Source organism: Macrotis lagotis, chromosome 6 (genome assembly GCF_037893015.1).
Source record: "Macrotis lagotis isolate mMagLag1 chromosome 6, bilby.v1.9.chrom.fasta, whole genome shotgun sequence".
NCBI classification, from domain to species: Eukaryota; Metazoa; Chordata; class Mammalia; order Peramelemorphia; family Peramelidae; genus Macrotis; species Macrotis lagotis.
In genome coordinates, this window is record NC_133663.1 from 61,774,843 (window position 1) to 61,789,319 (window position 14,477).

The 14,477-nt window shown below is 34.5% G+C and overlaps 1 protein-coding gene across 2 annotated transcripts in view; it reads left to right on the plus strand.

Annotated features, from left to right (window-relative positions):
- Window positions 1-14,477, plus strand: part of CUL3 (cullin 3) — a 110,718-nt gene that overhangs the window by 82,230 nt on the left and 14,011 nt on the right. For both annotated transcript variants that reach the window (XM_074191260.1, XM_074191259.1), the window contains 4 exons: window positions 521-666; window positions 4,966-5,142; window positions 8,085-8,255; window positions 8,729-8,836. In XM_074191260.1, coding sequence (XP_074047361.1) covers window positions 521-666; window positions 4,966-5,142; window positions 8,085-8,255; window positions 8,729-8,836 — 602 coding nt within the window. The remainder of the gene's footprint in view (window positions 1-520; window positions 667-4,965; window positions 5,143-8,084; window positions 8,256-8,728; window positions 8,837-14,477) is intronic.

A 14,477-nucleotide genomic window follows, 5' to 3' on the forward strand; every position in this document is an offset into this window, starting at 1 on the left:
CCAAAAGTTCAATGCTAAAATTAATAGTGGATTAAAGAATAAAAGATTCTCCTCTGAAATATTGAAGATGTCATTTTGAAGAAATGTTTTGCTATAACATGTCTTCTAATTTTCGTGTTTTGAGATCTCTCCATAATTTGATATTTAATACATCATACAATTTACTCTTCCAGAAAATTAGTTTGATTCAGACTTATTTATTTGGTGTTTAATTCTAATTGAATTTTTTATTGCATAATTGAACATCATAACAGAAACCACTAATTACAGCAATAATCAATAGTCTTTTAGAGTTTTTAGAGTAGTGTGTTTTTACTCATTATCTTTTTGGTTTTTGGTTTTTGCAAGGCAGACTTGCCAAAGCTTACACATCTTGGGTTAATTATTAAGTGTCTGAGGCTAGATTTGAGCTCAGGTCCTCCTGATTCCAGGACGGGTGTTCTATTCACTGTGCCAGCTAGCTGCCCCTACTCATATTACCTTAAATTTACTGTAATCATTTTTTTCTTTCTAATTCTAGACCTTGCCTGCATGTACAAGTTATTTAGCCGTGTGCCAAATGGTTTGAAAACAATGTGTGAATGTATGAGCTCATATCTAAGGGAGCAAGGGAAAGCCCTTGTTTCTGAGGAAGGGGAAGGAAAGAATCCAGTAGATTATATTCAGGTAAGTATTTGAACATCTTTATTTGAATATTTCAAACTATGACAATAAGAACATTGAAGAGTTTTTTAAAATGTCTTCCTACCTTACCATAAACAGCTTGGGTGTGTGATAATGTCCTAAATGAACACAAGACATTTAGAATATTTTATTTAGAGAAAAGTGCCAAATTTGTGAGACTTGCATTTACTGTCAGGGACCTAGACATAGCTCATCACTTGGATTTGCTAATAACTCTTACTTGGACCTCTTTACTGAAATAATACCCCTAAAAATGAAAATATATCACATAATTTATGAATATTTGTTTGGGACATTAGTGATTCACAAAGCAAACATGATTATGTTCTTAGGATTCTGTCTTTTTTCAAACTTCTAAACAAAATTGACATCACTGAGTAAATTACAATTTTTTTAGTGTATATATGTTTTAACTCAGATCACTAGTCTTTAGGTACACTCTATTTTTAGTTAATTCTATTATTGTTTTTGATCTTCATTGCCCTACCATTAAGGTGAATCTCTTTATCATCTCCTCATTGCTGATAGTTAAGTATAAAACTACACTGAAATGCTTTCCGAATTTTGAAGTAAAGAATTACAGGATATTTAAGTATCCAGCCCTATAGAATCACAGAGTTTGATAGTTGGTTAAAGGAATCTTAGTGGCCATGCATTTCATCACATTCATGTTTTTTGCTTCATGTAATTTATTGATTCTTTACCAACTGTATGTAGAGATAATTTTCATCATTCATTTTTGTAAAATTTTCGGCCTCCCATGTTTTCCACCCCACTTCATCTGTAGGATAGCAAATAATTTATATGTTATACATGTACATCATGCTACATATATCTCCATATTAGTCACTCTGTGAAAAATAAGAACAAAAAAGGGAAAACCATGAGAAGGGAAAAGCAAAAAACAAAATTAAAAAGGTGAAGATAGTATGCTTTGTTCTGCATTCTATAGTTTTTGGTCTGGATGTGGATGACATTTTCCATTGCAGGTCTTTTGGAATTTTCTTTGCTGTATTGCTAAGTCCATCATAGTTAATCATTACACAATATTGCTGTTAAAGTTATTCACTAGGCATCAGTTCATATAAGTCTTTCCAGGTTTTCCTGAAATCTGCCTTCTCATTGTTTTCTTATAGTGCAGTAATATTCCATAATGTTCATATACCACAACTTATTCAGCCATTTCTCATTTTGATGGACATTTCCCTAATTTCCAATTCTTTGCCACCATAAAAAGAGCTACTATATTTTTGTACTATGTGGGCTTTCCCACTCTTTTTTTGTGATCTTGTTGGGATGCAAACCTAATAGTATGTCTGGATCTCAAAAGGATATGCCCAGTTGTATTGCCCTTTGGGCATATTCCCAAATCAGTTGAATTTGATAGCTTATAGCTTACATTTTTTTTTCTTGTTTCAGTCTTGACTTTAGTTCTAATTTTTCAGGCAGCCTCAGAAATTTATTGGTTTCTCTTTGTGTTCTAGGTCAGTTTCTTAGGGAAAACTTCTCTCTTTCCTTCTATAAACTATTTATTCTTTCTCTTTCCTTTAGAGTCTTAATTTGATCTTTTATCTATACATTTCTTCCATGTTTAAAGGCAGTCTTTGTACAAAACCTATTTTTTTTCTTCAAACTTCTCTTTGCTTGCCATAAAGTTATTCTCCCCTATAGTCGGGGGAATCTCTAGATGTACAACAATTTTGTATACACAGATCCTTTGTTTTTTTTTTCCATCTGTTCAGATGAGTGTCGGAAGCAAGACTTTGCCAGGGCTAGACTCTGATTTCCCACACTTTTTGGGTTATGGTTCACACTTTCCCCGAGTTCCTATGCTAACCTCCACTTTATGGTTTTATGGTTCTATGGCACCTGCAAAACCAGGAAGCCTTCTCTTATCCTAAGGGCATTCTGTGGTCTCCCCAACTGTCATGGTCTGAGAGCCATTGCTTAGTTCTTCCAAAGTCCCCACCCAGGACCTTTGTAATCCCAGCTCTTACTGCAGTCTTTCACAGGTGACTGCTGGTTTGTTTGTCTGAATACTATATCTCTTTGAAATTTCTACTCAATGCTTCTGGTTCTGCCCTTTGGAGACAAGGAAAACCAGTGTATTCCTTCTTTCATGTGACATCCCTTCAAATGTTTGCAGACACCTATAACCTATACAGTTCCTTCTTCTCCAGACTAAGCATGCCCAGATCCTTCCCTCTGTTGTTATAGGTCATGGGTTCAAGACCCATCATCACTCAAACTGTCCTCCAGGCATTCTTCAACTTAGCAAGATTTTGCACAAGGACTGCCTGGAAACATGGAAGATATGAATAGATAAAAGATAAAAGTAAGACTCTTAGACCATAGTCCCTAGATCTGAGTACACTACTCCAGAGCGGGTCTGAAGAGGGGAGAGCCCGGTGAGGTGGTCACTCTCTACTTCATGTAGGCTGGGCACCTGTGCTCTTCACCTGGTCAGAGATCACATCAGGAATTTGGCTGTACTGTCAAAGTGCTGACTCCACCTAAAACTACCCAGATCTTTTTCAGAGTAACTGATGTCTACCATTTCATTCCATCTATTTTTTTTTTTTGGTAACTTATTTATAGCTGTTGAATTTAATCCTTTTAGATTTTGTCCAATCCTCTGGCCTGTCAAAGATCCTTTTGAAACATGTTATTTATTCTCTGTGTTAGCTATTCATTTTAGCTTTTTGTTGTTTTCATTTTAAATGGAATGGAATGGGGAGGCAGCTAAATAAAAATATTAAATAGCCTGTTTTAACCACAGATTTTTCTGCCCCTTCACTGGAGATCTCTTGATCCACTGACATTCAGCCATAAATAACCCATCCACCTAATCAGTTCTGAATCCATTATATTATTTTATCATGTAGCCTTTAGTTTTAGATATTCTCCACAAGAGTATTGCATAGTAGTCTACAGATGTTTTGTAAAAACTGCATACTAATTAATAAAATCTTGCCACTAAAGGAACTACATTTAGTTCACTGTGTCTTTTTTTATCATTTTAATTTTTTCTTAGTAACATTTTTCATTTTTTTGCAATTACTTGTAAAGAGAGTTTTCATCAATTTTTGAAAGATATTGAGCTCCACATTTTTCTCTGTCCCTTCTTTTTCTTGATAGTGAGTAATCTGATAAAGGTTATATATATATACACAACTATGTTAAACATTTTCATATTAGTCACTTTTTTTTAAATTTTGAGTTCCAAGTTCTCTTCCTCCTTTCTTCTTCTGCACTCCATATTTGAGAGCATAAATAATTTTATAAATATTTTACATGTGCAGTCATGTAAAATACTTCTTTGTTAGCCATGTGACAAAAGAAAATATAGAGCCAAAAAACAGGTAAAAAAGTATGCTTCTATTTGCATTCAGATTTCATTAGTTCTTTCCCTGAAGATGGATACATTTTTCATCATAAGTCCTTCAGAATTTTCTGGTGTCATTATATTGCTGAGAGTTGATCAGTATACAGTATTTCTGGTACTGTGTACAGTGCCCTTCTGGTTCTGCTCACTTCACTTGCATGAATTCCTATAAGTCTTATCAGGTTTTTCTGAGAGCACTCTGTCCATCATTTCTGAAAGAACAGTAACATAACACATCACAGTAATACCACAACTTATTCAGCCATTCTACAAGTGATGGATATCCCCTCAATTTGCAATTCTTTGCTTCCATTTAAAAAAACTTATAAATATTTTTGTACATCAAAGAAAAATTCTTCAATCTCTTTGGTATACATATCTAGTAGTGGTATTGCAAACTCAAAAGATAGGCAGTTTTATAGCCCTTTGGGCAGCATTCCAAATTGCAATACAAAATGGTTGGATCAGTTCACAACTCAGGTTTCTTTTCTGTTACATTAGTCAGTCTTCTAGATATGTGGTTTTTACCTCAGATGTTTTGTTCTCATTTTTCTAATCAGTAGTCAGTAATTTGTTCCTAATGAAACCAACCTAGATTTTTGGAATCACCGCTTCATTTTTCAGGTGCTCACTTAGCCATCTTTTTAATAACCAACTGTAGAATTTTCTCATGAATTTAACAATTCTGCCTCCAGTTCTCAACTCTGGATAACATGCTTTTTATTGTCTTCAGATACCACTGACTTCCAAGATCTTTGACATAATTAGTAGATTTATATAATTTCTCCCTCATTTACTTAATTTCTCCTTTCTACCTTAAAATGTCATGCATAATACCAATCTTAATATTGGCAAAATTTAGAATTTATCAAAATATCTTTTTTTTCCTTTGTAAGGGTTTACTGGATCTGAAGAGTAGGTTTGATCGCTTTCTCCAAGAATCATTCAATAATGACCGGCTCTTTAAACAGACAATTGCGGGTGACTTTGAGTATTTTCTCAACCTCAATTCCAGATCCCCAGAATACCTCTCGTTATTTATTGATGATAAGCTTAAAAAGGGAGTCAAAGGAGTAAGTATGAATACATTTGAGGCTATTTAGTAAAATAGATCAATGTTAAAATAGTGAAAATACAGTTACTTTTTATTCTTTATGGATGAGTGAGATATTTCTATATTGTGAAACAAGCGCTTTTTATATTTCAATCAGCGTAACGGGTATCAAGACCAAACTATAAAAGACAGGAAAGCTTGATGAATGAGGCTGCAACTGCCACAAAAATCATGTCTGGTTTTTTGAACAGCCTTATCATTGTGACCTGTGCTTGTACTTTCAGAACCATTCACTGGGGGTAGATGTTATGCCTTCTCAGTTCTGCCAGATGGCTGATATATTGCACACATGACTAGTACAGTTATATGTAGTATGGCAGCATCATGACTTGAAAGAAGGGATAGCTGTCCATGCCATGAGCCAGTGCTATGGTAGACTCTGGGAATACAAAGAAAGATTAAAAAAAACCAAATCAAACAGTTCCTCTTCTCATGGAGCTAATAGTTTGATAAGAGAGACAATGTACATGCATTTATGTACAAACAAGATAGAGATATATTAAAACTAGTCCACCATTAAGGAGGACTGACAAAGACTGCTTGCAGGAGGACTATAACTAAGCCTTGATGGAAGCTAGGAAGCAGAGTTGGAAAGTGTTGGATCTTTGAAAAGGCTCAGAGGTAGGGGCGGCTAGGTGGCACAGTGGATAAAGAACCTGCCCTGGAGTCAGGAGTACCTAGGTTCAAATCCAGTGTCAGACACTTAATAATTACCTAGCTGTGTGGCCTTGGGCAAGTCACTTAACCCTATTTGCCTTGCAAAAACCTTTATAAAAAAAGGCTCAGAAGTGGGAGTGGAGTGTCTTACGCTAGTAACAGACAAGGAGGTCCATATGAGGTCAGGGTCACTAGACCAGAGAGTTGATGGAAAAGAATAAATTGTAGGAAGACTGGAAATGGGGTAGGTAGAGATTATGAAGGGCTTTGAAAGTGAAACCAAAGATTTTCTATTTGATCCAAAGGTAATGGGGGTTAATGACAGTCAGACTTGTATTTTATAAAGATCAATTTGGTAGTTATTAGAAAGTAGACTAGAGTTAGATGCAGGGAGACAAGTCAACTAGCCATTGCAATAATTCAGGTGTGAGGTGATGAGAGCCCACAGGGTGGTAGAGAAAACAAAGCCTACAAAGGTAGAAATGATAGAACTTGTCCACTGATTGAATGGAGATGGAGAAGCGAGGATGGCCTTGATGTAGAGAGCCTGGTGTCAGACCCACCACCCTAGGTTGGGTCACTAGGAGGATAGCAGTACTCCAGGACAGGGGGACAAGTTGGAAGGAAAACAAGGAATTCAATTTGGGACTTGTTGAATTTAAGATACAAATGGAATATCTAGTTCAAGATGTTTGAATGGCAATTGGAGACAAAACTGGAAGAAGGGAGAGTTTAGGGATGGATGAATAGAACTGAGAGTCATTTGCTTAGAAATGATAGTTGAATCCATGGGAACTAATGGGATCAACCAGAGAAATATTACAGAGAGCCTTGTAGTGACATCTGCTGTTAGCAGGCTTCACATGGATGAAGAGCTATCACAAAAAAAAAGTGCTGGTCATCTGACCAGGTGGGAGGAGAAATAGAAGAGAATAATGTCAAGAGAATATCAAAGAGAACAAAGTGATTAATAGTATCCAAAGCCTCAAAGAGGTCCAGAAGAATGAGGACTGAGAAAAGACCTTTAGATTGATGGTTAAGAGATCAATGATTATTTCAGAGAGAGAAGTTTCAGTTCATTGATGAGGCTGGAAACCAGAACACAGAGTAAGAGGGAAAGGAAGTGAAGACATCAAGAGGTATACAATTGATGCCTTAACTTCCTTTTTACCATAATGGGGAGGAGAGGTCCAGGACAACAGTTGGTAAAATGGGATGGCTTAAGCTTGAGGTTTTGGTAAAGTTGGGGAAATGTGTTTGTAAGCAGTAGAAAAACAAACAAGAGACAGGAAAATGATTAAAGATAAGTATTGTGTGAGCAATCTGCTGGAGAAGATGGGATGGAGTGGAATCACTTGTACATGTAGAAAATTTCACCTTGGAAAGGAAATGGGCCACTTCTTCATGGGAAAGAGCTACAGAGACATCTGAGTGAAAGGAGATGAGGAGAGGACAAACTCTTAGCCAAATGGCCTCTTTTTTTCAGTGAAATATGCCAGGATTTCAGCTGAGAGTCTCATAAAAGGAGGAACTGTTGGAAGTTTGAGGAGGAATCGAAAGTTTTTGATCGGAATTGGACCCATGAACTCATTGTTATCAGAAATTCCAGATGAAAAAACAAACACTGATCATACTTTGTGTGCAACATAATCTTAGAGAACTGCCAAGAGTCCTCTCAGATTGAAAGATGTGCTTGGGATGACCATAGCCAGTATTTTTCAGATGTGGGTCTTAGACTGTGATTTCCCTGTCCATGGGGTCAGTTCTCTGTTCATACTTCCAAGCTGCCTCTGCAGTATTGGATACTGAAGACTCCAATATTGTTGCCTAAGCTAGAAAAAGGATTAGCAATATTTATCAGAATACAACTCTAATATATAAACATTAGGTATGGCATGGTTGAAATATGTCAAGGGAATAGTTTACCTCTTTTTATTATGATGAATGAGAGATTGCTATAAGACACCTTAAGTAAATTTTAGAAAAAAAATTCTGTGGTTCTAAGTAGACTGTATGGTGAGAGGGGAATGAGAAGCGAAGAAAATGGGAGTTGGTTAGTAATAAAGTATATATGAAATGCAAAGAAGGAAGTATTATTCTAAATGCAGCTATAATTGTCTGATAGAAATAGAACAAGAGGTTCCCTTCTAAGCATTGGGATCTCTGTATTTGTTATTCACTTAAATTTATGTAGTAATTTAGGTACTTCCATAGAAATCAAATTTCTTTCAATTAATTTTACAGCTCACAGAACAAGAAGTAGAAACAATATTGGATAAGGCAATGGTCCTATTTAGGTTTATGCAAGAGAAAGATGTATTTGAACGTTACTATAAACAACATTTGGCCCGAAGACTTCTTACAAATAAAAGTGTTTCTGATGACTCAGAAAAAAATATGATATCTAAATTAAAGGTAAGATATTAACACTTAATTAAGATTAACATTTAATACAAATATTTAATACAGGTAATGTGATGGTGCACATGGTGATATGTGTGTGTATGTGTGTGGCTGAAAACATTTTAAGTGAACTTTAATTTATAAATTTGTGTTTTTTCCTTGCAGTTAATGTAGATTATTCCATAAGATGCTCTTCTCTAGAATTAATAAAATTCTAAGAATCCCACTGTCTTTTGTAATTCATTTAGTGCTGCTTGAATACTCTTCATTCCACTCTCTATTCCCCCAGCTAACTGAATTTAGTAGAGGTAATTCACATTTCAAAAGCTTTATTTTGGTCTTGTCACTGTTTTCCTTAAAGTAAATGAATAGAGATCAGCCTTACTCTTGAAATGCATTTCATATCTAATTTTCTATTAACAGAATAACAGTTATTTTAATGAATAAAGATTCAGTTTTTGTACATGTATCCTTTATCTCCAAAGACTGAATGTGGATGTCAGTTCACATCAAAACTGGAAGGAATGTTCAGGGATATGAGCATCTCCAATACAACTATGGATGAATTCCGGCAGCATCTCCAGGCGACAGGGGTAAGACTCTATTATTATTTCTCTTGTATTCATGTCTTGTCTATGACTGTATTTTTGCATAAACTTTTTCATAGTAAATATTTAACTTGATAAGCAACATGACCAAAGATTTCTTCCCCTTTGAAAGTGAGTTGACTTTATTATACTTTATTAAGAGCTATTGTAATCATTTAATTGCTTTTTATATATTGAATATTGTGTTGAATATTTCTTCAGGGAACTTGGCATAGCTCATAAAATTTTTCAAAACCTTAATGATTCCTCTAAGATAAAAAAATCATTTTTGTTTATAGTTCAGTCTTTTGGTCATTTAAAAAATTTTTTTCTCATCAAAATGGCATAAAATTGTTGGTGGAATCAAAACTATGTTTTGAGGAGAGACTAAAAGTTTTTGATAGGAATTGGACCTGTGATCTCATTGTTATCAGAAACTCCAAATGAAGAAAACAACACTGGTCAGTACTTTGTGTGCAACATAATTTTAGAGAACTGTCAAGAGCCCTGAGAGATTAAATGATGTGCTTGGGATGACTATAGCTATCCCGAGCCATTTTTTCCCATATTCTCAAAAATATATTACCAGAAAAAATGAAACTTAGTTTTTTTGTCACTTAGTGTTAAGCATCATCCCTGTAAACTTGTACCATCTCACACAGATAACCTTTTTTTCAGTTCTTTCTCTCAAATCCAAATAAAGGCAAAATTAATTTATTCTTAAATGGGGATATTCAGAATAAATTAAGAGCACTGATTTTAATTGGTTTCAAAAAATTACAGTAGTACATAATATTGGACATCAGGAGAATCTAGATTATATTACAAATTCCCCAGAGTATAAATGATATTAACTACAATAATATTATAGAGGATTATTGTTAATAATTGCTTATGGAATGGTGTTCTAAACTCTGTATATACATAGAACCTTAAAGTTTTTTACTAGAACTATGAAAAATCATGCAGCTCTCTTAACTCTCATCTACAATATGCTATTAAGATTTTAAGGTCATTTATAGTTAGGTGATCTTTTTTTTAATCTAGATTGCCTAGTACCATTTATGTTTAGGGTAAAAAATAATAATTTGACTCCACATTCATTTGGTATTTATACTTCAGTGTGAATGTCATTGAGATTGTATACATGGGTTATAAAACTTTTGTTTATAAATCTAGTGTGTTATAGTTCATTTGGATTTAAGTAGAATGACAGCTCTAAGGAATACAATCTAATTATTAATAATTTTTTGTACTAAAACAGGAATAATAACATTTCATTTGGAAGAACAAAAGAATCTTTAGTCTTTTGGAAAAAGAAGTTGGAAAAGTGGGAATGCAGTTTGGGGAGTAGCACCTTCAGGCTTCAGATTCTCTGACAAATCTATAATCATGAAAACATTTTGGTACTGGCTGAAAAATAGAAAAATAAATCAGTGAAGAAGACAAACAATATTTTTTGACAAACTTGGGATAGAACTGCATCTGACTAAAATTATTGGGAAAACTATAAAGCAGTCCAGTGGAAATTAGTAAACTCAAAATAAATTTCTTACCTGAATATAAATAAATGATCATGTAAATGAAGAATCCAGTGACAATCTACACCCAAATGTGCCATAAGCTTCCCATTCCCCTTACTTCATTCAAGGTCCATATCACAGCTGATCCACTCTGCTGGAATTTCACAGTAATATATTGTTTCTTAAACTTTGGGATCCATTTTCTTTTGGACTGAAGTACCAAAAGAAAAGAAAAAAAAATCTTTTGGAGGGAACCCATCTGAGCTAATACCCTGGAGGATATTTGTCTCTACCAAGCATAAGTAAACACAGAATGAGTTTGATTCAGTATATCTTCCCAGTTCCTACATTGGGGGTGGGGGTGGGGGTCCTAATCAGATTAGATCACACATTCATTATCAAGTTAGAGGCATTCTCAGATACCAGTTTTTTTCATCATGCACAGATTTGCTCAAGTTATTTATTGAGCATGAACAAATATTTCTATATTTTGTAATTTCTAGCCCCTTCTTTTGTATTGTTTCTAGTGAGGGAGGAGGATAAGGAGCAGAAGAGATTTAAGTGCTTTGAGACAGTATAATTTTCTGTTGTATTCTCTCACTTTCCCACACCCATTTTTATTTATTGTGTTCATTTTTAAAAACTGAATTCCAAATTTTATTGCTCCCTCTGCTCCTCTTCCACCCATTGAAAAAGCAAGAAAGGTGATATCAGCTACAGGTGAAAATGAACAAAACATTTCCATGTTAGGCATATTGCCAAAAAAAAGGCAAGAAAAAGAAAGTAAAAAATTTGTTTAAATCAGATTACATCAGTTTTCTCTCTAAAGGTGAATAGCATTTTTATCATAAGTCTTTCAGACTTTGTATTGATTAGAATAACTAAGTTGGGGCGGCTAGGTGGCGTAGTGGATAAAGCATCGGCCCTGGAGTCAGGAGTACCTGGGTTCAAATCCGGTCTCAGACACTTAATAATTACCTAGCTGTGTGGCCTTGGGCAAGCCGCTTAACCCTGTTTGCCTTGAAAAAAAAAACCTTAAAAAAAAGAATAACTAAGTCATTCACTGTTGATCATTACAATTTGCTGTTACTGTGTACAATGTTCTGCTCACTTCACTTTAAGATGAGTGAAAAAACTGAGACAGAATTGCTGGGTTTTTAGTTTGTTAATTAGATTAATAAAAAATCAATAAATTGATGGTTTGTGATTTATCTTAGTAACCAAAGACATCTAATGGTTATACTGAATGCATTAAATATTTTTTTGAAAGGAAAAACCCCTTGGAAAGAGAAATCATCCCTGTTTCATAGATATTTAAAGAGGGGAGGGGTTAAAATTCATCAGCTCCTCATATTGAGAATGAGAGATAGAATGCTGAGAGACTCATCAGCCTCTAACACTTTGGACAAAGGAATCTGTCCTTACTTGCTACTCTGGTTTTCTCCTCCATGAGTTGTATTACCCTGAAGTATAATTGACAAGTGCATGAATTCTTTGCTTTGGGTCAGAAATTCACTTAGATTCTGTTTAAAGAGAAGTAAGGTCTCTTAGTTGGGTAGAATTTTACTTACACACACACACACACGATTCCCACAATCTTAGGAACATATTTCCAGATGATTTGGGAAATCTCATCTGTCAGCTTTGTCCCTTCAAAGACTGACTAATCAACCTACAGGGTCTGGTCCCTGAATGAAGAAATAAAGAGAAATGACTTTAATCCTAATATAACAAAATAAAAGTTTCTCTCACTTTGCATCAATTCATATAAATCTTCCCAGGCTTTTCTTAAACTATCTTCATTATTTCATTTTTGTGTGCATATGTTTGTGCACCACCTAACTTGAGTGTTGTAAGATCACAAGTTATAAGCATCTTATTTTTTAACCTACATATATATAGCTATAGGTAGGTAGGTAGATATGTGTCCCTTGATTCACTTTCATAGCCTTCTCAATGATTCTGTTCTTGTCAATATTGAGAAGCTAGTGAGTAGTATCATGCTAGAGATAAGTAAAGAACAAAGCCAAAGAAAAGCCCCAAAAAAGAACATTTGGATTCAGTAATTGGGATGCCATTGATGACCTTGTGTAGTAGATTGGGAAACTAAATTTTAAGGGTTGGAGATAATGGGTATAGGGTTGTTTTGGGGTTTGGGGTTTTTTGCAAGGTAATGGGATTAAGTGATTTGCCCAAGTTCACACAGCTAGGTAACTGTTAAATGTCTGAGGCTGGATTTGAACTCAGGTCTTGACTGCAGGACTGGTGTGCTATCCACTGCACCACCTGGATGCCCCTCTAGGGTCCTTTTTTTTTTTTAAGGTTTTTGCAAGGCAATGGGGTTAAGTAGCTTGCCCAAAGCCACACGGCTAGGTAGTTATTAAGTGAGGCCGCATTTGAACTCAGGTCCTCCTGACTCCAGGGCCAGTGCTCTATCCACTGTGCCACCTAGCCACCCCTCTGGGGTCCATTTTAAATAAGTTTGGTTTTGAAGTGGGATAAAGGGTTAAGCATCTGGAACATTAACTGGAAGAATAAACATCAAGACAAAGCTTCTTAGAATTGAAAAATACTGAACACATTTTTAGGCCAACATAAATGAACCAATGCAACTATGGATAAGGTATCTGGGAATCTGGAAGAACATCCTGGAAGAAATACTGAAATGGAGTCAGTATCACAAAATAAATTAATTTTGAGTTTGAAGAAGGAAGGATATTTGAGAACTCTTGAGTTGGGAAAGGAAAGTAGAAAAATGAATGGGTATCATTGCTGAGAATTCTTCCTCAGTTAAACTTTTTTTTCTCAGATTTTTTTGGTAACACTTTATATTTCTTATTATTTCCCTTTATCACATAACATTTTTAAAATTTGTGACTTGGAACATTTTTCATGTGATTTTTATAACTTGCATTTCTTCCTATGGGGAATACCTCTTGATATTTTTTGATCATTTTTCTATTGAGAATGGCTCTTATTCTTCTTATATAATTGTCTCAATTCAAAAATATATCGGCTATCAGACTAGTATCATAGAAATTTGCTGCAAAGTTCTTCATCAGGTAACATTCTACTCTAAATTTAAACTGCAGTAATTCCACTTCTGAAAAAGGTTTAGTAGTAAGGCAGCAGTTACTCAAAATGGTATTTGCTAAGAAATAGAAAGGTAGATCAATGGAACAGAATAAACTTACAATTTACAGAACAAATAAATGTAGTAATGTATTTGACAAGTGTAAAGACTTGAGATTTCAGGAAAAGAATTCATATTTTGACTCTTTTTTGGAAATAGCTTGAATGTAGTATGGCAGAAACTAGTCACTAACCAGTGTCTTACATTATTTACCAAGATGATGTCAAAATGGTTACATGACCTATATATAAGGAGAGCTAATACAGGAAAATTTGAAGAACATGGAACATATTGCATGCATCTCTTACATAGGATGTAAATAGTCTATGAACAAACAAAAAAGCAGAAGGAGGTATAAAATGGATAATTTCAGTCACATTAAATTTAAAAAGATTTTTGTATAACCAAAACAAATATAGGCAACATCAGAAGGAAAGCAGAAAATTTGGGGAATTTTTTATAGACAGATTTTTAGATAAAGGTCGCAAATCTCAACTATATGAGATAGATGTAAAATCTCTAAGAATATTAATAGTTCTGGGGCAGCTAGGTGGCACAGTGGATAGAGCACTGGCCCTGGAGTCAGGAGTACCTGGGTTCAAAAATGGCCTCAGACACATAATAATTGCCTAGCTGTGTGACCTTGGGCAGACCACTTAACCCCATTGCCTTAAATAAATAAAAATTTAAGAATAATAACAATAATAATAACAAAAGAATAGTTTGAATTTCTAAAAAAAATTAGTTCTGCATTGATAAAAGGGATATGATAGAATTTTTAATAAAGAAATTCAAACAGTTTATAATCTCAGGAAAAATAATCAAATCATTATTGATGAGAGAAATGCAATTGAAACAACCCTGAGTTAGTATTTTATTTATCATTTTTTATCATATCAGATTGACTTAAATGATCAAAGGAGAAAGTAGAAGGGATACAGAAAAACTGGAAATTATGAACTCATCCAACCATTTTGGAGAGCAATCTAAA